This window comes from Procambarus clarkii, chromosome 61 (genome assembly GCF_040958095.1).
Source record: "Procambarus clarkii isolate CNS0578487 chromosome 61, FALCON_Pclarkii_2.0, whole genome shotgun sequence".
NCBI lineage: Eukaryota > Metazoa > Arthropoda > Malacostraca > Decapoda > Cambaridae > Procambarus > Procambarus clarkii.
In genome coordinates, this window is record NC_091210.1 from 14,240,840 (window position 1) to 14,263,552 (window position 22,713).

At 47.0% G+C, this 22,713-nt stretch overlaps 2 protein-coding genes across 2 annotated transcripts; one reads left to right on the plus strand and one right to left on the minus strand.

Annotated features, from left to right (window-relative positions):
- The first annotated feature begins 11,434 nt into the window (after nt 1–11,434).
- Nucleotides 11,435–11,902, plus strand: LOC123774251 (calcium-binding and coiled-coil domain-containing protein 2-like). The gene has a single exon (XM_045768400.1). It carries the CDS (start codon nt 11,435–11,437, stop codon nt 11,900–11,902), a length of 468 nt encoding a protein of 155 aa, XP_045624356.1.
- Nucleotides 11,903–17,472: 5,570 nt separating this feature from the next.
- Nucleotides 17,473–21,554, minus strand: LOC123774304 (uncharacterized). The gene is made up of 2 exons (XM_045768457.2): nt 21,340–21,554; nt 17,473–19,901 (listed from the first exon to the last, which is right to left on the minus strand). Exons 1-2 carry the CDS (start codon nt 21,409–21,411, stop codon nt 18,057–18,059), a joined length of 1,917 nt encoding a protein of 638 aa, XP_045624413.1. The 5' UTR covers nt 21,412–21,554; the 3' UTR covers nt 17,473–18,056.
- Between the last annotated feature and the right edge of the window lie 1,159 nt (nt 21,555–22,713).

A 22,713-nucleotide genomic window follows, 5' to 3' on the forward strand; every position in this document is an offset into this window, starting at 1 on the left:
TTCTCATTATATATATATATATATATATATATATATATATATATATATATATATATATATATATATATATATATATATTGTGACGATAATCTCCTTCAAGAGATTGAGCCTGCTCTTCCCTCCAAAATTACGTCTTCACAATTATATAAAAAGACTATGGAAGAAATGTCCAACAACGACAACAACACCAGCACCAGCAAGGCTTGCCAGGGTGAGCAGAAACGTATGCAACCAGCCACCTGTTCGAACTCCAACCACCAAACTACCCGTTGATCGCTACGACTCCGCTGATTGGTCGCCGGTCTGGCTGCACCTGCCTCGCCCCCCCCCCCATACTACCCGATGTCTGGGGTCGCCCCAACATCAGTCTTCAGAATGTTCCGTGCTTTCGTAGCCAGCACACCTCCCAGCTAGACTCTAGAGTGTACTGAGAGAGGTGGTGGCTTTAAGCCAATATTCCAGCACCTCCCACTTACTGTTGTATTGCACTTCTTGTTATTTTGCCTTAACGTAACTTTTCATTTTGTCATTTAAGTATTCTTATTATTTTGATTCATTGATTTTATTATAAGAATTTGTTTGTGCATTATTTTCATGTTTTGATTTATTTAACGTAATTAAAATTTCATTGTTAAAGTTTACTTGTGTTTTGTGTGTCTTCTCCTTACCTTACCACAGACGAAGTTCCAGTTTTTCTATTTTTTTTTATAACTATGTGACGAGGCCATACCCCTAGCCTTAAACAGCCGAACACCAACGCGTTACCGTCACAAGTTTTATGGGGGCCTGTCCGGGAGCTTCACTCAGGTACTGGTGCCAAGTGGTAATTTATGGTAAGCGTATTTAACTTTGTTAACGTAGCTTTACTATTTTTCATTCAATTTCATTTTTTATAAGGTGCGGTGTATTGTGCATTACGAGAGTAACATATAGTGAAGGTGAGACAACTTTGGATTACGTGGTGACTGTAGGCCGCAGTCATACTCTTAATTGGTCATCTCTCCCTCCTTGTTATTACTCGTATTTACCATCTATGTCCCTTGAATATTTCTCATTCTGACAGATCATCATATTGGTACCCTGGTACTGTGGTCTGCCCCGGGTCAAGAGTACCCAATCTTCTGCAATCTGACTGTAGGAGGACAAAGAGGGCCATAGTTCCTCTAGCTCGAACTTTAGTTGCTGAATTGGGACCTCAGCAGCAGTTCTCGTCACCAGTTGACACCTCGCACCCCTACACGTCAGTCAGAGATGATGATACATACAACGGTAGGGAATTAGCTTATTTTTTCAGAGCACAAAAGTTCGCTAATTCTGTAAGTATCATATTAAATTCAGTAGGAAAAACTTGCTTTATGTCCTATAGAGACTTGGCAAGGTATGCCTACATCCTTGGACTACCAATTTTACTTTTGAAGCATTTAACTGTTTCATTTGTTTTCGAAACTTTGTTTCATTTGTTAGTAGGATTTTCTTGCCCTTATTCTCTTACATGAGTACCGGGTACAAGATTTCCTGCGCCCTTGATTTAATTTAATCATTTAATATCTTTCACTTAACGTTAATTGTTAAAGATCACACAGGATAGGTGCCAGTTGCCACGTTGTCCTGTTTCTGACATTTCATTATTGAACATTCGTGTACCTTTATTTGCTAATTTCACCATGTTTCGTCTCCAAACTTTCCGTGCAAATCCAGCAGGTGAAATAGGGACTTTGAGTCGTGCCAAGAGGACTGAACTACAAACTCTTGCACATGAGTATCAACTAGAAGTTCCCTACCAAGCCAACAAAAATGACCTACACAACCTGTTGCTGGATTACTATTTAGAGCAAGGTAAGATAGACTCTGAAACTCATGAAACTTACTATATTGCAGAGAAAACTGACTTGGCAACGATGAAACTTAAACTAGAGCTGGCCAAGATTGAACGTGAGCAGCAAAGAGAAGCAGCTGCCATACGAAGGGAAGAACACGAACGCGAAGCCGCTTTGAGGAGAGACGAACAAGAACGCGAAGCTGCTTTGAGGAGGGAAGAACAAGAACGAGAAATCACCCTCAGAGAACGTGAAGCTGCCTTGAGGAGAGACGAACAAGAACGTGAGGTTGCACTACTCCAGGAGCGGGAACGAGTACAGCTTGAAACCAAACGACGCGAGTTGGAGATGCAACGCGAACATGACAAGCAACAAGCAACTCTGGCTCTAGAGTGTCGTCAACGTGAAATCGCCCTGGAAACTTCACACTTCACTCAACGCCAGCAAGCTACTGCAAATCTTCCCGTCAGTTTTAATATATCACATGCAAGTAAGTTAATGCCATCCTTTGTAGAAGCAGAAGTTGATGTGTTCTTTACCACCTTTGAAACCCTTGCTAATCAACTCAGTTGGCCTGTCGACCAATGGGCAACACTTCTCAGAGTCCATCTTACAGGTAGAGCTGCAGTCACACTCAGTACTTTGGCGTCTGAGAATGACTACTACACTCTGAAACAAGCAGTGTTAGACGCCTACCTACTTTCCACCGAAAGTTATAGAAGGAAATTCCGTGACCACCTGAAGGCAAGTACCACTACCTTCCTCGAGTTTGCTAACACGAAACGGAGGTATTTCATGAAATGGCTGGAAGCAGCACATGTCTCTACTTTTACAGAACTCGTCAACCTGATGCTTGTTGAAGAATTCTTGAGACGTGTGCCGCCTCCTGTCCGCCTCTACTTAGCAGATAAAGAAGAAACCGACTACCTGAAGTGTGCTAAGTCGGCTGACACTTACAGCCTCATCCACCGGCTGACACCTGAACCATCCTCCAGTAAGAAGTCGTGGTACAGTTACGAGAAGGTGAGCCCCGATCAAGCTGGTTCACAACTGTACTGCAAGTATTGTAGACTCTATGGACATACCATAGACAAGTGTGGTAAGTCTCAATACAAGGGAACCACTGACCAACAACGACCCAAACCCACTCCTCCTAAGTCCGGTAAGCCTGTGATGAATGTTGGTGTTGATGTTAATGATCTTTCTCTTTTCAGTAACCACCTGTATACTGGAACTGTCTCTGCCAACGGTTCAAATCCGGAGGGACGTTTCAAATTGAAGATCTTGAGGGACACAGCGGCTCTACAATCGATCATCTTGAAGTCGGCTGTGCCCAACATAGTCTACACCGGGGAAACAGTCTTCATCACTGACCTCACTGCTACTACTCCATACCCTCTCGCCAGAGTCCACCTGGATTGTCCCTACGTGAACGGGGAAGTCCAAGTCGCCGTCAGGGAAAAGCCTTTTCCCATGCCTGGAGTGCAACTTCTCCTAGGCAACGACTTGGCAGAAGACCTGCAACCGACCAACCTGATCGTCATGGACAAACCCCAGGTGTGTAACTCTGTGCCAAGTAACCCTATTCTTGAGTATGTTCCAGCAGAGGTTCAAGAGAGTGATGAAGTTTCTCCTCCGGTTCTCGTGACCACCCGTGCACAAGCCGCACGTCCACAGCCAGCTGACTCTACTGCTACCGCTGTCCCTCAAGACCCTCAGAAACTACCCCCGCATCTGACCAAGTTGGAGTTCCGTAAGTTGCAGAGGGAAGATCTTACTTTAACACCATTGTTTTTCCAGGCTGAGACTCAACCCGACAGTATTCCTGGGTTCTTCCTAGAGAACGACTTGCTCTACCGCAGATATAGACCCAGTAAACTGAAGGAGGAGGACGATTGGGCCAACACCGAACAACTTGTGATTCCCACCAGCCTGCGGCCCACTATTCTACACCTGGCCCATGGAGCATTCTCCCACTACGGCTTCAACAAGACTTACCATGGGATTCGTCAAGACTACTACTGGCCAGGTATGGTAAATAACGTCAAACAGTACGTAAAACAGTGTCATACATGTCAGATGGCAGGCAAACCGAACGTCTCCATTCCCAGAGCACCACTGATTCCCATACAGGTGCCTGCGGAACCTTTCCACAGACTCATAATAGACTGTGTTGGTCCTTTACCTCGGACCAGTTCAGGTAACGCCTACATCCTAACCATCCTGTGTCCTACCACCAGATTTCCCATAGCAGTTCCAGTGAAGAACATCACGGCTGCTACGGTTATCAAACATCTATTGAAGATCTTCACTCAATACGGATTTCCCAGGGAGATTCAAAGTGACTGTGGCACCAACTTCACCAGTGATCTCTTCAAAAGGACACTGGAGGAGTTCAACATCAAACAGGTATTGTCCAGCCCCTATCATCCTGCTTCACAGGGTTCTCTTGAACGTAGTCATCAGACCATCAAAGCACTCTTGAAAAAGTTTTGTAGTGAAACCTCAAAGGATTGGGATAAGCAGATTGACCTAATAATGTGTATTTTCAGAAGTCTCCCCAATGAGTCCCTAGGAGTATCTCCTTATGAGATGCTCTACGGCCGTAAGTGCCGTACTCCCCTTAAGGCTTTCAAAGACTCTCTCAGAGATGCCACCTTCAGTGAGCATCAGAATGTGCCCCAGTTTCTTCAAAACCTTCAACACATTCTAGAGAGAGTCCACCCGCTTTGCTCATGATAATCTATTGAAAGCCCAGGTGAGAATGAAGACTCATTACGACCAGACCAGCAAAGTAAGAAAATTCAAGCCGGGAGACTTCGTCCTTGCTTATTTCCCTATCCCAGGTTCACCTTTACAAAACAGATTTTCAGGACCCTACTGCGTCAAAGAGTGCAGGAATAATAATAATTATGTGATAGAGACTCCAGATAGGCGGCGGAAGACCCAGCTGTGCCACGTCAACCTCCTGAAGCAATATAATGGTACTCCTCCCACTGTCTTGACTAATTATTCCACATTCACAGAACCCTACATCCACAGTGAGACCTTCCCAGCTTCTTCTCCCGAAAGCACTGACAAGGAGTCGGCGCTTTCTAATTCCAAAATCCTTAATGATCTTCCCAAATGCTTTCAGGATAATAATCGTGCTCCTATGCCCTCTTCTAATTCCACTCTCACCTCGTCAGATAAGCCCTTCATCCTCCATGTCGACGCCAATGGTACCGACGTGGGTGGTGTCGTGATGCAGCAACGAGGCGAGAAGAATACACCTGTCAGCGACTACTGCTACAAGGATCTACGGAACAATTGGCAAGGAGCTACTCTTCCTCATCCTGAAGCTTCAGCACTTCACTCCACACCTGAAAAGTGCTCGGTCCACCATCAACACGGACCACACCACCCTACACCTCCTGCAGCACGCCCACTTCTCATCTCAACGTCTTCTACTATGGGCTTGCTAACTGCAGAAATTCAACCTGGAGACACGCTATACCAAGAGTCTGACAACATCTTAGCCCATGATCTCTCCAGAGTTTATGAAGTAGACGCGACACCATCCATTACTCCACCAAATAACGACGTACTTCTTCCAGAACCGCAGGCTTCGGGGGAGAGTTGTGACGATAATCTCCTTCAAGAGATTGAGCCTGCTCTTCCCTCCAAAATTACGTCTTCACAATTATATAAAAAGACTATGGAAGAAATGTCCAACAACGACAACAACACCAGCACCAGCAAGGCTTGCCAGGGTGAGCAGAAACGTATGCAACCAGCCACCTGTTCGAACTCCAACCACCAAACTACCCGTTGATCGCTACGACTCCGCTGATTGGTCGCCGGTCTGGCTGCACCTGCCTCGCCCCCCCCCCCATACTACCCGATGTCTGGGGTCGCCCCAACATCAGTCTTCAGAATGTTCCGTGCTTTCGTAGCCAGCACACCTCCCAGCTAGACTCTAGAGTGTACTGAGAGAGGTGGTGGCTTTAAGCCAATATTCCAGCACCTCCCACTTACTGTTGTATTGCACTTCTTGTTATTTTGCCTTAACGTAACTTTTCATTTTGTCATTTAAGTATTCTTATTATTTTGATTCATTGATTTTATTATAAGAATTTGTTTGTGCATTATTTTCATGTTTTGATTTATTTAACGTAATTAAAATTTCATTGTTAAAGTTTACTTGTGTTTTGTGTGTCTTCTCCTTACCTTACCACAGACGAAGTTCCAGTTTTTCTATTTTTTTTTATAACTATGTGACGAGGCCATACCCCTAGCCTTAAACAGCCGAACACCAACGCGTTACCGTCACAATATATATATATATATATATATGTATATATATATATATATATATATATATATATATATATATATATATATATATATATATATATATATATATATATAATTTTGCATTTAATATGGAACAGCTGAATCGTTTTAAAATAGACAGAAAGGAAATATCTAACGAAAGAAAATGACAACACTCTTCAAAAAGTGTGGCGCGTGGGCGCACATGCGCACGCTCTCGCGCACACACACACACACACACACACACACACATATACATGCATTCACACACACACACCTACACACACACACACACTCCCACACACACACACACAACTACACACACACACACACACACACACACACACACACACACACACACACACACACACACACACACACACACACACACACACACACACGTCAGAGGTCCACGCACCATTGCCCTACAGGTATTTGCAAACTCATTCCATATCCCCGCAGGAGACGGGAACAATGGCAGGAGGAGTGAGGTGGTTTTTGGTCGCAAACAGAGTCTTAAAAGCAACCATTACTGACCCGAGACCAATACAGCTAATGAAACCCTGCAAGTAGGGATTGACTCGTTTCTGTGTGTGTTTGTTGACATGTGGCTAGTTAATGAGCCTCTCTGTCATGGCGCCGCGGCCTCTTGCCCATTTTAGGAATAAGATCCTTGTCGTGGCCTTTGAAGCGTGTGCTCTCTTTCCATCCGTTGTATTTGTAATTTTTTTGCATCGTTGGTTTGTTGTTTTTACCAGTTAATCCAGTTTTTGTTTTGTTTTTAATTCGAGTAGTTCTTGTTTTATTCCAGATGAGTAATTACTGAGATGGGCAGAGAAACGTCTGTTATCTGAAATTATGTTAGTTGTTTTAATGGTTTGAGATAATTGCGCTGGTCGGTACATGGACAGTATCGCATTTTGCAGGGTCGGCGTTCGATCCCTGATGGTGCAAGTGGTTGGGTACTGTTACTTCACAATGGCACTATATCTGGCAGCAGGAGTTCAGGGTTAAATATAGCACACTCTCAGTCTTCATGTAGGGACTTAACGCCCCCAAAAAACAGTTAAGGAATTTATTTTTATGTTGAGCATCTTATGATTGGAGCCGATAAATGATATATTATAATGATAAGTTGATTGGAAGAACCCTATGTGTGTACATACCTAATTGTGCTTGCGGTGGTTGAGCTCTGGTTCTTTGATCCTGCCTCTCAACGGTCAATCAACTAATGTACAGGTTCCTGAGCCTATTGGGCACTATCATATCTACACTTGAAGTTGTGTATGGAGTCAGCCTCCACCACATCACTGCCTAATGCATTCCATTTGTCTATTACTCTGACACTGGAAAAGAATCTTTCTAACGTCTCTATAGCTCATTTGGGCACTCAGTTTCCACCTGTGTCCCCCTTGTGTGTGTGCGTGTGTGTGTGTGTGTACTCACCTAGTTGTACTCACCTAGTTGCGTTTGCGGGGGATGAGCTCTGGCCCTTTGGTCCCGCCTCTCAACCGTCAATCAACAGGTGTACAGATTCCTCAGCCTATTGGGCTCTATCATATCTACACTTGAAACTGTGTATGGAGTCAGCCTCCACCACATCACTTCCTTGTGTGTGTGTGTGTGTGTGTGTGTGTGTGTGTGTGCGTGCGTGCGTGCGTGCAGTAATCTTGAAGAATCTGCAGCTCGTCACCTGGACTGTCTTCCCCCACCCCTAATGAGAGCACAGTGTCACCAACTACTCCTCAGTGACCAGTCCTCCCCTCATCCTGCCAAGGCTCATTACCCCTCCCCTAATCGCCCTCCTTCTCCCCCCCCCCTCCCTCACACTGGGTCTTAAACACAACAGAGGTCCTTGGACAAAGCTTGCAGCATCATTCTCTTGCGATTAGCAGCTAGTTGATGACTGAGGTTCGAGGGAGAGAACTCAATTAATGATTAATTGGCTGGATGCGAGTGTTGGTAACTCTGCTCGGAGGAGGGGATAGGAGGGGTGGGGTGGGGGAGGGGTGAGGGAGGGGTGGGGGAGGGGTGGGGGAGGGGTGGAGGAGGAGGGGGGGTACTGCCTAATGAAAGGTGAATACAAGGTCTTTAGTCTTGGGCAAAATCGATACGCTTTCTTTAGTCAGATACTAGACCTGGGGGGGGGGGGGGGATGAATCCACGTATTCATCTCAAGATGACGTATTATATCTTGAAGGACTCTGCTTGACTAAGATTTTCTCCTTAATTAAGGTAAGCGTTCTTATTAAAGACTATGCTAAGTTGTGGAGTGTGGGGTGCCCCCCCCCGCTCTCTAGCTTGGCGAAGACCTCCACGTAATTAAACTGAACCACACACACACTTAAAACAGTTAATTGATTGACAGCTGAGAGGCGGGCCTAAAGAGCCAGAGCACAACCCTCTTAAGCACAACTAGGTGAATACACACACACAAAATATTCGAGAACATTTAATCTGAGAAAATGGGGCCAAACCTAAATAATACCATTCAATGTATAAGGGAATCGTAATTTTTTATTACTGTTTTCATACGTTGAAATCTCCACTTGGAGCAACTCTAGCCAGACATCTTGGATAACAGCTTTAGTGCATTCAGATCTCCACTAAGGAGTAAATCTAGCCAAACCTTTTGGATTACTGCTTTAGTGCGTTGAAGTCTCCATTAGGAGCAAATTTAGCCAAACATTTTGGATTACAGCTTTAGTGCGTTGAGATCTCCACCCACGAGCCAACCTAGTCAAACATTTTGGATTACAGCTTTAGTGCGTTGAGATCTCCACCCACGAGCCAACCTAGTCAAACATTTTGGATTATAGCTTTAGTGCGTTGAGATCTCCACCCACGAGCCAACTTAGTCAAACATTTTGGATTACAGCTTTAGTGCGTTGAGATCTCCACCCACGAGCCAACTTAGTCAAACATTTTGGATTACAGCTTTAGTGCGTTGAGATCTCCACCCACGAGCCAACCTAGTCAAACATTTTGGATTACAGCTTTAGTGCGTTGAAATCTCCACTTGGAGACACTCTAGCCAGTTATTTTAGATTACAGCTTTAGTGCGTTGAAATCTCCACATGGAGGAACTCTAGCTGGGAGGGAGCTGGTCGGCCGAGTGGACAGCACACTGGACTTGTGATCCTGTGGTCCCGGGTTCGATCCCGGGCGCCAGCGAGAAACGAGGGGCAGAGTTTCTTTCACCCTATGCCCCTGTTACCTAGCAGTAAAATAGGTACCTGGGTGTTAGTCAGCTGTCACGGGCTGCTTCCTGGGGGGGGGGGGAGGCCTGGTCGAAGACCGGGCCGCGGGGACACTAAAAAAGCCCCGAAATCAACTCGAGATAACCTCAAAATATAGCCAGATATTTTGGATTACAGCTTTAGTGCGTTGAAATCTCCACTTGGAGAAACTCTAGGAAATCATTTTCGATTACAGCCTTAGTGCATTGAAATCTCCACTAATAACCTTCCAGAGGTTGATAGGCCTTAATCCTAATACTAAATCAATGATTAAGACATCTTCCTAAAAAAAAAAATAATTTTTTGATATCAGACTATCATCGAAATATCACTTGATATTTAAACTGCCGATAATGCACAACTGCTTCTGATGCCGCTGGGTGCCCACGGAAGGGGGAAGGGATTCATCAAGGACATAAGTCTCCAGTTACGAAACCTGTGCATCTTTTTTTCAATTATCTTGACTTAGTTTGCGTTAATGAAGCAGTGTGTGAGCTCTGACGCGCCGCGAGGTATTGTATTTACAACAATAATATTGGGATTGGCTCGTAATCTCTTTATGAACAACACGTTTACCAGTTACAACAACAGGAACTACTACTACGACTACTACGACTACTACGACTACTACTATTACTACTACTATTCAGTAACTACTAACCTGCAGCTTCAATGTTTGTGGACAGTTAATGGCAGAAATTAAAAATTTGTACACTTATCTATCCTTGACTGTGTCCTGCTCATCCTTCATCCTCCATCCTCCAGCCTCCAGCCTCCATCCTTCATCCTTCATCCTCCATCCTAGCACCTTGAGGTCCTCTTCATGTACCGAATTCAGGAAACACGTTGCTGAGACAAGAACGGATTTGGGTTCAGCAATGCAGCTTTTTATGGGTACAAATTGTTCAGCTCTTATTGTAAGTTGGTCTCTTTCTCCCTCTCTCTCTCACCATCCCTCCCTCCCTCTCCCTTCTCCATCCCCCTCTCTCAGCATCCCTCCCTCCCTCCCCCCCTCCCTGCATCTCTTCATCTCAGGAAACAGCATCTTGCCTGCCAGCCTCTCCAGTTTTTACCAGTTAATAAAATACTAACAGCGAACTTGAACTCCCTCGCCTCGACGGCCTCTTCAGTGGTAAGAGGGAGAGGAAAGAGGGAGAAGGGAGGACTTAGTAAGAGGTAGAAACAGAAGGGAAGGAAGAGAATAAGGGATGTATCGAGCATTTAGGGATGTGACATATGAATCTTCTCTCTCTCTCTCTCTCTCTCTCTCTCTCTCTCTCTCTCTCTCTCTCTCTCTCTCTCTCTCTCTCTCTCTCTCTCTCCAAGTCTCTGTTCCAGAACCATTATTGTTTCTAATTAATGTGAATGGGTGGGGGAAGCAGTTCGTCCGTGTCTGTGTTTGCTGATGACGAAGTGTTAATGAGGAATGTAGAAAAAATACAGAAGACTTCGGAAAACTTCAGGAAGAATTTTACAAATTTCTCAAGTTCGCTGACAAATGGCTGTTAAAGCTCAACCCCCAGCATGTGTAAGGCAGTAAAAGTGTGAAATGGAGATAGCAGACCAGATGACATCTATATCATGAAACTGAATTTTCAGGGGAAAGCGCCAAGTCATTACGACTATATAGCACTGGGAAGGAGTCAGGATAAGAATTTGGGATGAGGAGGGGGGAAGGAATAGTGCCCAACCACTTGGACGGTCGGGGATTGAACGCCGACCTGCATGAAGCGAGACCGTCGCTCTACCGGCCAGCATTGGAATGATATTTAGAGGCCTTAACAAGGCCTTGGAAACAGCCTATATGAGGCCAAAAAGGGCATATGTAACGCCAACAAGGGACTCTGAACCTTATGCAGCACAAAACCTAATTTGAAACCCAAATTTTCAACAATTATCTGAATGAGACTAAACTACACGTACATATTAAGGGAAATAAATCTCTCAGGCCCGGAGTAGGAAAAGTGGGGGATATGATCCCTACATACAAGATACTGAAAGAAATAGGCAAGGTTTACAAAGAAAATCATTAAGATACAAGAAGATGACGCAGGTGAAAATTTGATGGAAAAAACAAAAGAAAAAATATTCGTACCCAATGATGGTGATCATGAAGGAGAATTCAATAAAAAATTGTCGTGGAAGCCACAAAAGGCTTCTACCAAGCCACAGAAGGCTTCTACCAAGCCACAGGAAGCTTCTACCAAGCCACAGGAGGCTTCTACCAAGCCACAGAAGGCTTCTACCAAGTCACAGAAGGCTTCTACCAAGCCACAGAAGGCTTCTACCAAGCCACAGAAGGCTTCTACCAAGCCACAGAAGGCTTCTACCAAGCCACAGAAGGCTTCTACCAAGCCACAGAAGGCTTCTACCAAGCCACAGAAGGCTTCTACCAAGCCACAGAAGGCTTCTACCAAGCCACAGAAGGCTTCTACCAAGCCACAGAAGGCTTCTACCAAGCCACAGAAGGCTTCTACCAAGCCACAGAAGCCAATCACAACTTTAAAGCCAGATTTGACCAACAAAAATTGACCTTCAGTAAACCGGGGGGAGAGAGCTAGGGTCCACTTCATCATGGTCTCTGTTAGGTTAGTACTGATATGACAACCACCACCACTACCACCACTACCACCACCACCACTACCACCACTACCACCACCACCACCACTACCACCACTACCACCACCACCACTTCAACAATCACCACCACCACCACCACCCTCACCACCACCACCACTACTCCGATAGCCACCACCACCACCCCCACCACCATCACCCCCACCACCACCCCCCACCACCACCACTACCACCACCACCACCACTACCACCACCACTACCACCACCACCACCACCCTCCCCCCCACCACCACCACCCCTTCAACAATCACCACCCCCACCACCACCACCACCACCACTACCACCACCACCACCCCCACCACCCCCACCACCACCACCACTACTCCGATAGCCACCACCACCACCACCACCCCCCCACCCCCACCACCCCCACCACCACCACCACTACTCCGATAGCCACCACCACCACCACCACCCCCCCACCCCCACCACCACCACCACCACCACCAGACCAGCCCAGAATTACACCTGTTACCGGCACCACTTCCCCCCTACGCTCCTCCCCCATCCGCTGACCCCTTCCTCCATCACCACCCCCCCTTCCCCCAGCACGCGCGGTAATCAAGGCAGCACCAGCCACACTCCTGCCCCCAGGCACCTCCGCTCCCTCCTCCCCCCTCCTCTTCCTCCTACACCTTCTTCTTCCTCCTCCTCCTACACCTCCCCCTCCAACACCTCCTCCAACACCTCCAACACCTCCTACACTTCCTCCAACACCTCCAACACCTCCAACACCTCCTACACTTCCTCCAACACCTCCAACACCTCCAACACCTCCTACACTTCCTCCAACACCTCCAACACCTCCAACACCTCCAACACCTCCAACACCTCCAACACCTCCAACACCTCCAACACCTCCAACACCTCCTACACCTCCTCCAACACCTCCAACACCTCCAACACCTCCAACACCTCCAACACCTCCAACACCTCCAACACCTCCTACACCTCCTCCAACACCTCCAACACCTCCAACACCTCCAACACCTCCAACACCTCCAACACCTCCAACACCTCCAACACCTCCAACACCTCCTACACCTCCTCCAACACCTCCAACACCTCCAACACCTCCAACACCTCCAACACCTCCAACACCTCCAACACCTCCAACACCTCCTACACCTCCTCCAACACCTCCAACACCTCCAACACCTCCAACACCTCCAACACCTCCAACACCTCCAACACCTCCAACACCTCCAACACCTCCAACACCTCCTACACCTCCTCCAACACCTCCAACACCTCCTACACCTCCAACACCTCCAACACCTCCAACACCTCCAACACCTCCAACACCTCCAACACCTCCAACACCTCCAACACCTCCTACACCTCCTCCAACACCTCCAACACCTCCAACACCTCCAACACCTCCAACACCTCCAACACCTCCAACACCTCCAACACCTCCAACACCTCCTACACCTCCTCCAACACCTCCAACACCTCCAACACCTCCAACACCTCCAACACCTCCAACACCTCCAACACCTCCAACACCTCCAACACCTCCTACACCTCCTCCAACACCTCCAACACCTCCAACACCTCCAACACCTCCAACACCTCCAACACCTCCAACACCTCCAACACCTCCAACACCTCCTACACCTCCTCCAACACCTCCAACACCTCCTACACCTTCTATTCATTGCCATGTTCTCCTGTTCTATAACTGTTATTTTGGATTGTTATTATTCTGGATCTTTGACTTCTTCATTTTCTATATATTATTATCCATGTTATCTTCCCGTTCTGTGTCTTCTTTGTCATACTTTCTAATGTAAAGAAGCTGTCTGTGTCCAAGCTGTTTATTCCAATTAGTATCTTGTATGTCGTGGTCATATCTTCCCTCCGTTTCGTCTGTCCTCCTAAGGTGTGAGGTCCAGTTCCTTCAACCTGTTCTAATAGAATAATTCTTAATGCTTTATCACTGAACTAGACGCAAATCCTCTCTACTTTTATGCTTCACAAGGTATGGGTTCCAGGCTGGTGCAGCATCTTCCAGTACTGATCTAATGAAAGATGTGTAAATTGCCTCGAGGGTGTCCAGGTTTACTTTTATAATCGATGTTCTAGTGTTTGCCAGCGTGTCATATGCTGCTGATGTCACCCAGTCTATGTGTGCCTCTGGTGTTAGGGATTTATATCCACTCCTACGTCTCTTTCTGGCTCAGGTTCCAGGAGTTGCCTGCCAGGAGTGTAGACACCTTCTGGTCTTCTTCCTCTCTTCCCCATCTTCAATGCCTTACATTTATTGGGGTTGAACTCAAGCATCCGTGTGTATGGTCAATCCTGGAGTTTCTCAAGACATTCCTTTAACTTTGTGCAGTCTTCCTCTGTTGTTATATTCATCGTTATCTCTGCAATATACAACCACTTGGTCCGGACGGTAGAGCGACGGTCTCGCTTCATGCAGGTCGGCGTTCAATCCCCGACCGTCCACAAGTGGTTGGGGCACCATTCCTTTCCCTCCGTCCCATCCCAAATCCTTATCCTGATCACTTCCCAGTGCTATATAGTCGTAATGGCTTGGCATTTTTCCCTAACGTCCCTCTCTCTGATATTTCAGACATTTATCAGATATTTAGATATTTAACTATTTAAATATTTATTTATATCAGATATTTAACTGATATTTCCCTCTCTCTTCTCACCACTCTCTCAGTACACGTAATATGTACATATGAACAGCTGACAGGTTAATGAAAAACTCTATGGAAAACACAACTACTATTTCAGGCTTTATTAGTATCGCTGGGAGTTGCAATAGAAGCTAATCCTTTCTATAGGTTGTCAATGTCGACCCAGACCCGTTCGTGTCAGTCCCCTACCATCCATGTGTCATCTTGAAAAGTTGAATGAGTCTAGCCCCAAACATCTGATCTTTGGACAGATAAACATTCTCTTTTATAGATATAGATTCATTAATAGATACATTAATAGATATATTATAAAATACTTGAAATACATAGCTCATTTAAAGTCATCTAAATTGATTAGAAACATTAGATGATTGTTGTTCGGAAACTATATTTTAAGACATCAATTAAATACACAAATACAACGAATGGTCGGTACCGCGCCCGTCTCGCTTCTTGCAGGGAGGCGTTCGATCCCCGCTAGTCTTACTGGATGGGTTCCGTTCCATCACTCCATCCTCCTATCCCAGCTCTCATCCCTTTCTCATATCCTTTCCGTGCCCTACACAGCCCTACTTGCTTAGTCGGAGCCGCTTAGGGGAGCCGGTCGGCCGAGCGGACAGCACGCTGGACTTGTGATCCTGTGGTCTTGGGTTCGATCCCAGGCGCCAGCGAGAAACAATGGGCAGAGTTTCTTTCACCCTATGCCCCTGTTACCTAGCAGTAAAATAGGTACCTGGGTGTTAGTCAGCTGTCACGGGCTGCTTCCTGGGGGTGGAGGCCTGGTCGAGGACCGGGCCGCGGGGACACTAAAGCCCCGAAATCATCTCAAGATAACCTCAAGATAGTCCTGGCTCCACACAGTGATGAGAAGTAACAATTGTGAGAACGCTAAGCCTTAAAGCCAATTAACTAAGCCAATTAACAATTGTTAATTGTTATCACAATTAACAATTGTGAGTCGTCAATAGGTGTCATTAGGGTGTGACGTGTGGCTCGAACAATGAAAGACATGGGGCCTATAGGCCTACTCTAATGAAGAGTACCAGTCCAGTCTCTGTCTTTACCAGTCTCCGTGGTGCAGTGGTAAGACACTCGCCTGGCGTTCCGCGAGCGCTTTGTCATAGGTTCGTATCCTGGCCGGGGAGGATTTACTGGGCGCAAATCCTTAACTGTAGCCTCTGTTTAACTCAACAGTAAAATGTGTACTTGGTTGTAACAACAATTCTTCGCGGCGGGGATCGTATTCCAGGGACCATAGGATTAAGGACTTGCCCGAAACGCTACGCGTACTAGTGGCTCTACAAGAATGTAACAACTCTTCTATATATCTTAAAAAAAAAATCTATTCAAGGTGTTTGCTGGTTGGTCCCATATAGAATATATAAAACATTTTGCAAGGGATTTTGTCAAGACAACAATTACAAAATGAAAGTTTGGTATGGGTCAGATACTTTATAACATCAAGATATCTAATAAAGAATGCTTTTAGTAGTTTAGAAATTTCAATAAAGTTTTCATGATATAGCTGGAGATATTTTATTTAAGGTATTATGAGTTGGTTTGGAAGAGATTTCCTCGATCTCAGAATGGTTCAGAGTGAAGCTTAGGTCGAGTCTTGCTTTAAAGTGTTTCAAAGCGTGTTAAGTGTTTCAAAGTAAGCGAGTCATGCTTTTAAGAGGGCCAGCTCGCTAAACATTCTGTCGGTAACTTTAATAACCAACCAGAGAAGTAGAGGAGCAAGATCAACCTCCTAGACATCTTAAGAGTTAATTTCGTGCACATAGAAGCTTTAGGTCCTCTAGCATGAATATACGAATGGGTAGAAGAGAAGGGAAGGGATTGACGCTGAACCGAATGGAGCATTGAGTCCTGTATGACTAAAGCATTGTTTAAATACAGTTTGTTCAGGACTTTTCTGTATCTGAGGTTGTGAATGTATGTTAGAGTTGTGACGACTGTCGCTCCACAACCCAAGGAAATTAAATATAAATTTAATATAGAATTTATGGTTGTGATAATTTTAAGCTCGATGTGGGTTTGTGAAATATCAATGTCATTGAGTTATGTTCCTAGCTTAGAGAGAGAGAGAGAGAGAGAGAGGAGAGAGAGAGAGAGAGAGAGAGAGAGAGGGAGAGAGAGAGAGAGAGAGAGAGAGAGAGAGAGAGAGAGGGGGGGAGAGAGAGAGAGAGAGAGAGAGAGAGAGAGAGAGAGAGAGAGAGAGAGAGAGAGAGAGAGAGAGAGAGAGAGAGAGAGAGAGAGGGGGGGAGAGAGAGAGAGGGAGAGAGAGGGAGAGAGATATATGAAGAAATGACTTCTGCTCCTGAACAAATATATATGGAATTAGAGGGTAATAATACATGGATACAAACAAAATATATTTTATTGGAAAATATTAAAAAATAAATAATTTATCACAGTGAAAATGGAAAACTTTGAAATTTTCAAACATTCCTGCTTTTTCTATGAAAAAAATACATCGAATATGACAGCACAGAAGAAACTATAGTATTATAACATATAAATACATTAAAGACATATTATCTCTAATGAAACTATAATTTCAATAAATAAAAAAAATAATTATATAATTTTAATATTGATATGTTATCTTCAATCATTACAAACACCTACTATCACAGGTTATCGTTTCACGTTAGACTAAAACATTATATTCAAATTATGCCAGAGTTTCCGGACAGAAAAATATATCCTTTAATCTCCAGATACTTATATATATATATATATATATATATATATATATATATATATATATATATATATATATATATATATATATATATATATATATATATATATATTATCAGGTACGTAATTTCGCTTCAAAATGAAGTAATGTCTTTTCTTAAAAACTAAAATCCCACTATACAGTGGTGTGTTAATTTTTTAGTAAGGTATTAATCCCTCTATGGAACTGTTTTCAATGGTAAATGAACCAACTTTTTAACATCACTCGTGTAAATTGTGTTTGTTCACAAGAAAAAAGACTGCCTAATGTCTTTGGTTATTCAATGCCCTTAGTCATTTCGATCTGCTGGACGCTCACTGCGGGGTCAAGAGCTCAGCTTACTGAGTTCACGTAGAGGGGTCCCAAGGTGTCTCAAGGGGTCCCAAGGGGTCCCAAAGAGTCCCAAGGGGTCCCAAGGGTCCCAAGGAGTCCCAAAGAGTCCCAAAGAGTCCTAAAGAGTCTCAAGGAGTCCCAAGGGGTCCCAAGAGGACCCAAAGGGTCCCAAGGGGTCCCAAGGGGTCCCAAGGAGTCCCAAGAGGTCCCAAGGAGTCTCAAGGAGTCCCAAGGGGTCCCAAGGGGTCCCAAGGGGTCCCAAGGAGCCCCAAGGAGTCCCAAGGGGTCCCAGGGGGTCCCAAGGAGTCCCAAAGAGTCACCAAGGACGCCACATTCGCCTCATACTCAGATCATAAGGTTCCCCCTCATATTCCACTTCGATGTCCACGTCACCCTCCTCATCCGTCTCCATATCGTCCTCGCTTGACTCCTGGAGGTGACAAGGGGGCTGGAAGCTCTGGGGAGACACACTGGGCGGGGGTGTGGGCGGGGCGTGGGCGGGATTGGTCGGGGTGTAATAGGCTAAGATCACTGATTCGTGATTGGTGTGGGTCCTAGCCAGGGTGTTTAAGGGAGTGTATGAACACTCCTGTGTGTCTATTGATCCGGGTGAGTATACGATAGACATATTGGTAGGGGCAAGAATTGTGGGGGAGAAATGGGCGGGTGTGGGTATGTAGGTGGGTGGGTACTGGTGCGATGTAGGTATGGAGGTGGGTGTGGATGTTGAGGTTAGTGGGTACTGGGTGGATGTGAAAGTGGGTTCTAATTGGATGAATGTGTAGGTTGATGGGGTCTGAGTGGGTATGGAGGCGGATTGGAAGGTGGAGAACGAGGGTGTAGGCGAGCACTGGGTGGATGTTGAGGTGGGCTGGCACTGGGTGGATGTAGAGATGGGCGGACACTGGGTGGATGTTGAAGTGGGCGGACACTGGGTGGATGTTAAGCTCGGCAGACACTGGGTGGATGTTAAGCTGGGCGGACACTGTGTGGATGTTGAAGTGGGCGGACACTGGGTGGATGTTAAGCTCGGCAGACACTGGGTGGATGTTAGGCTGGGCGGACACTGGGTGGATGTTAAGCTGGGCGGACACTGGGTGGATGTTAAGCTGGGCGGACACTGGGTGGATGTAGAGATGGGCGGACACTGGGTGGATGTAGAGATGGGCGGGCACTGGGTGGATGTTAAGCTGGGAGGACACTGGGTGGATGTTGAAGTGGGCGGACACTGTGTGGATGTTGAAGTGGGCGGACACTGGGTGGATGTTAAGCTGGGCGGACACTGGGTGGATGTTGAAGTGGATGGACACTGGGTGGATGTTGAAGTGGGCGGACACTGTGTGGATGTTGAAGTGGGCGGACACTGGGTGAATGTTAAGCTGGGCGGACACTGGGTGGATGTAGAGATGGGCGGACACTGGGTGGATGTAGAGATGGGCGGACACTGGGTGGATGATGTAGTCCTGGAACCCTCACTGGACACAGGGGACACTACGACTCCTTCACACGACGAAGACGAAGAAGCGTCGGAGCCGCTGTTAATCCCTTCAGTGACCTCCCCCTCCAGCGGCAGGAGAAGACTGGAGTCGATACCTCCTTGAAGGAGGAAGCAGACACCTCCTGAGGGCATGCGAGTGGGCACTAGTGTGATATGGCTCCCTGCCTCGCTTGTGGCACTCTCAGGAGTGCCAACCTCAGGCTTCAGACCAACCAGCGACTCACATTTAATGCCTGACGATGCAGTTACCGCAGAAAGCCTGTTAGTGGCGTCCTGATTGGCCGTTTGACAATCTATTTCTTCCTGGCGGATAGTAGGTAGCTGAAGTGTCTTTAGACAAGACTTAAGATGACATAGAAGACGTTCCCTGAGTGCCTCTTTGCCTGCTTTGCCGAGTGCCTGTTCCACTACATTCATGCAGCGAGTGAAACCGTCCCTGTAGCTGTTGACGGCACTGTCAGAGCCGTCAGTTCTGTCTTCGTCACTGTCTCTGAGGGTCTTCATGTGCTTGACGGTAAGCTCGAGTATGTCAGCTTTCTCTAGCTTGGTGGGCTTGCCAGCCTCGCCCTTGACCAGGTGGGCCTCGGCCAAGAGAGAGGCCAGGTCGTTCAGGCTCGTGTTAATTCTCTCCCGTCGTTTCCGTTCCATCAGCGGCTTCCGGATCTGTCAAGGAGACAGGACAGGTTAGTGACGGGTGGACAGGTGTGTGACGGGTGGACAGGTGTGTGACGGGTGGACAGGTGTGTGACGGGTGGACAGGTGTGTGACGGGTGGACAGGTGTGTGACGGGTGGACAGGTGTGTGAAGGGCGGACAGGTGAGTGACGGGTGGGCAGGTGTGTGAAGGGCGGACAGGTGAGTGACGGGTGGACAGGTGTGTGAAGGGCGGACAGGTGAGTGACGGGTGGACAGGTGTGTGAAGGGCGGACAGGTGAGTGACGGGTGGACAGGTGTGTGACGGGTGGACAGGTGTGTGAAGGGCGGACAGGTGAGTGACGGGTGGACAGGTGAGTGACGGGTGGACAGGTGAGCGACGGGTGGACAGGTGTGTGACGGGTGGACAGGTGAGTGACGGGTGGACAGGTGAGTGACGGGTGGACAAGTGAGTGACGGGTGGACAGGTGAGTGACGGGTGGACAGGTGTGTGACTGGTGGACAGGTTAGTGACGGGTGGACAGGTGTGTGAAGGGCGGACAGGTGAGTGACGGGTGGACAGGTGTGTGACGGGTGGACAGGTGTGTGAAGGGCGGACAGGTGAGTGACGGGTAGACAGGTGAGTGACGGGTGGACAGGTGAGTGACGGGTGGACAGGTGAGTGACGGGTGGACAGGTGAGTGACGGGTGGGACAGGTTAGTGACGGGTGGACAGGTGGACAGGTTAGTGACGGGTGGACAGGTGAGTGACGGGTGGACAGGTGAGTGACGGGTGGACAGGTTAGTGACGGGTGGACAGGTGAGTGACGGGTGGACAGGTTAGTGACGGGTGGACAGGTTAGTGACTTGGTCGACAAGTTAGTGACTAGCCCCGAAGACCCCAACGATAACTATCCCCGACGACCCCAACGATAACTAGCACTGAAGACCCCAGCGATAACTAGCCCCGAAGAACCCCAGCGATAACTAGCACCGAAGACCCCAGCGATAACTAGCACCGAAGACCCCAGCGATAACTAGCACCGAAGACCCCAGCGATAACTAGCACCGAAGACCCCAGCGATAACTAGCCCCGAAGACCCCAGCGATAACTAGCACCGAAGACCCCAGCGATAACTAGCACCGAAGACCCCAGCGATAACTAGCACCGAAGACCCCAGCGATAACTAGCACCGAAGACCCCAGCGATAACTAGCACCGAAGACCCCAGCGATAACTAGCCCCGAAGACCCCAGCGATAACTAGCACCGAAGATCCCAGCGATAACTAGCCCCGAAGACCCCAGCGATAACTAGCCCCGAAGACCCCAGCGATAACTAGCACCGAAGACCCCAGCGATAACTAGCCCCGAAGACCCCAGCGATAACTAGCCCCGAAGACCCCAGCGATAACTAGCACCGAAGACCCCAACGATAACTTATGATTCCTAGTTTCCAGCGACAACTTACCCTTCGGGCTTCGCTGACGGGCTTAGGCTGTCTGGGCTTGGAAACAAGCGGGGGCTGTTGCTGTACGCCCATTGCTGCTGTTTCCTGGCGATCCAAGAGGACAAAAAGCCTACTTCTGAGGGCACAATAGGCTGAGATTGTTGGTAAACACTGACTGGGCGACGGAGCGTGTGTGAGCGACGAGGACACGACGACGCGTCCTCCCTCCACCGAGCCTCGTGGCGTTCTGGCGGGAGTCCAGCGCCGGACACACGACTTCCAGCGCCACACGACGCTCCACAATGTTTCGCTCACCATCGACCTCAAAAACCATCAATTTGACTCGCTATATAACTAACAAAGCCGTTTTCAATAGCATTATATAAATATATTTGCATTATAAAACATATATCATTTGTCGCATGTGTTTTAATGTTATATTTACATAAAACATTCAAGGAATTGATTAAGTAAATCATTTGAAAGAATAAGTATAATTCCAGATATATTCTCGCCCGGGCAGAGCGCGTGCTCTCATTGGCCACGTGTAGTCTTGTGCTCGCTGCTCATTGGTGCTGATGGTCACGAGTCTGGACGGTGATTGGCTGGTGGAGACGCATGGCCACCCGACGATTGGCCGAGGGCGACGTATGCGAGAAGTGATCAACCTTGCACAAGATCACATTCACACCAACCGTTTTCCTTAAAAAAAAAGAAGAAAAATGAATACAAAGGGACTTGTCTGATCGTCATCCTGAAGACGCTCCTGTTTGTACGAAACCTCTACATCTTTTCTTAACCATATAGCTCCTTTTGTTTAGAGATTCACAAGGTAAATATTATTGTCAACTGTCTCGTAGTGCTTCAGAGATTATCAATGTCAACAAAGGCTAGATTGAGGAAAGATGTAGAGGTTTCGTAAGGGGGATGGGTAGATGCCTAATGCATTCTGGTCCTGGAAGGAGTGACTCTATAGTCTATAGGACTATCTCTGCTGAGGACTATCTCTGTTGAGGACTATCTCTGTTGAGGACTATCTCTGCTGAGGACTATCTCTACTGAGGACTATCTCTACTAAGGACTATCTCTGCTGTGGACTATCTCTGCTGAGGACTATCTCTGCTGAGGACTATCTCTGCTGAGGACTATCTCTGCTGAGGACTATCTCTGTTGAGGACTATCTCTGTTGAGGACTATCTCTGCTGTGGACTATCTCTGCTGTGGACTATCTCTGCTGTGGACTATCTCTGCTGTGGACTATCTCTACTAAGGACTGTCTCTACTAAGGACTATCTCTGCTGTGGACTATCTCTACTGGACACCCACTACTGAGAGCATCGTGGACAACAGTGGCGCCATCTACGGACACCTTCTACACCCCTCGTCGTCTATAAC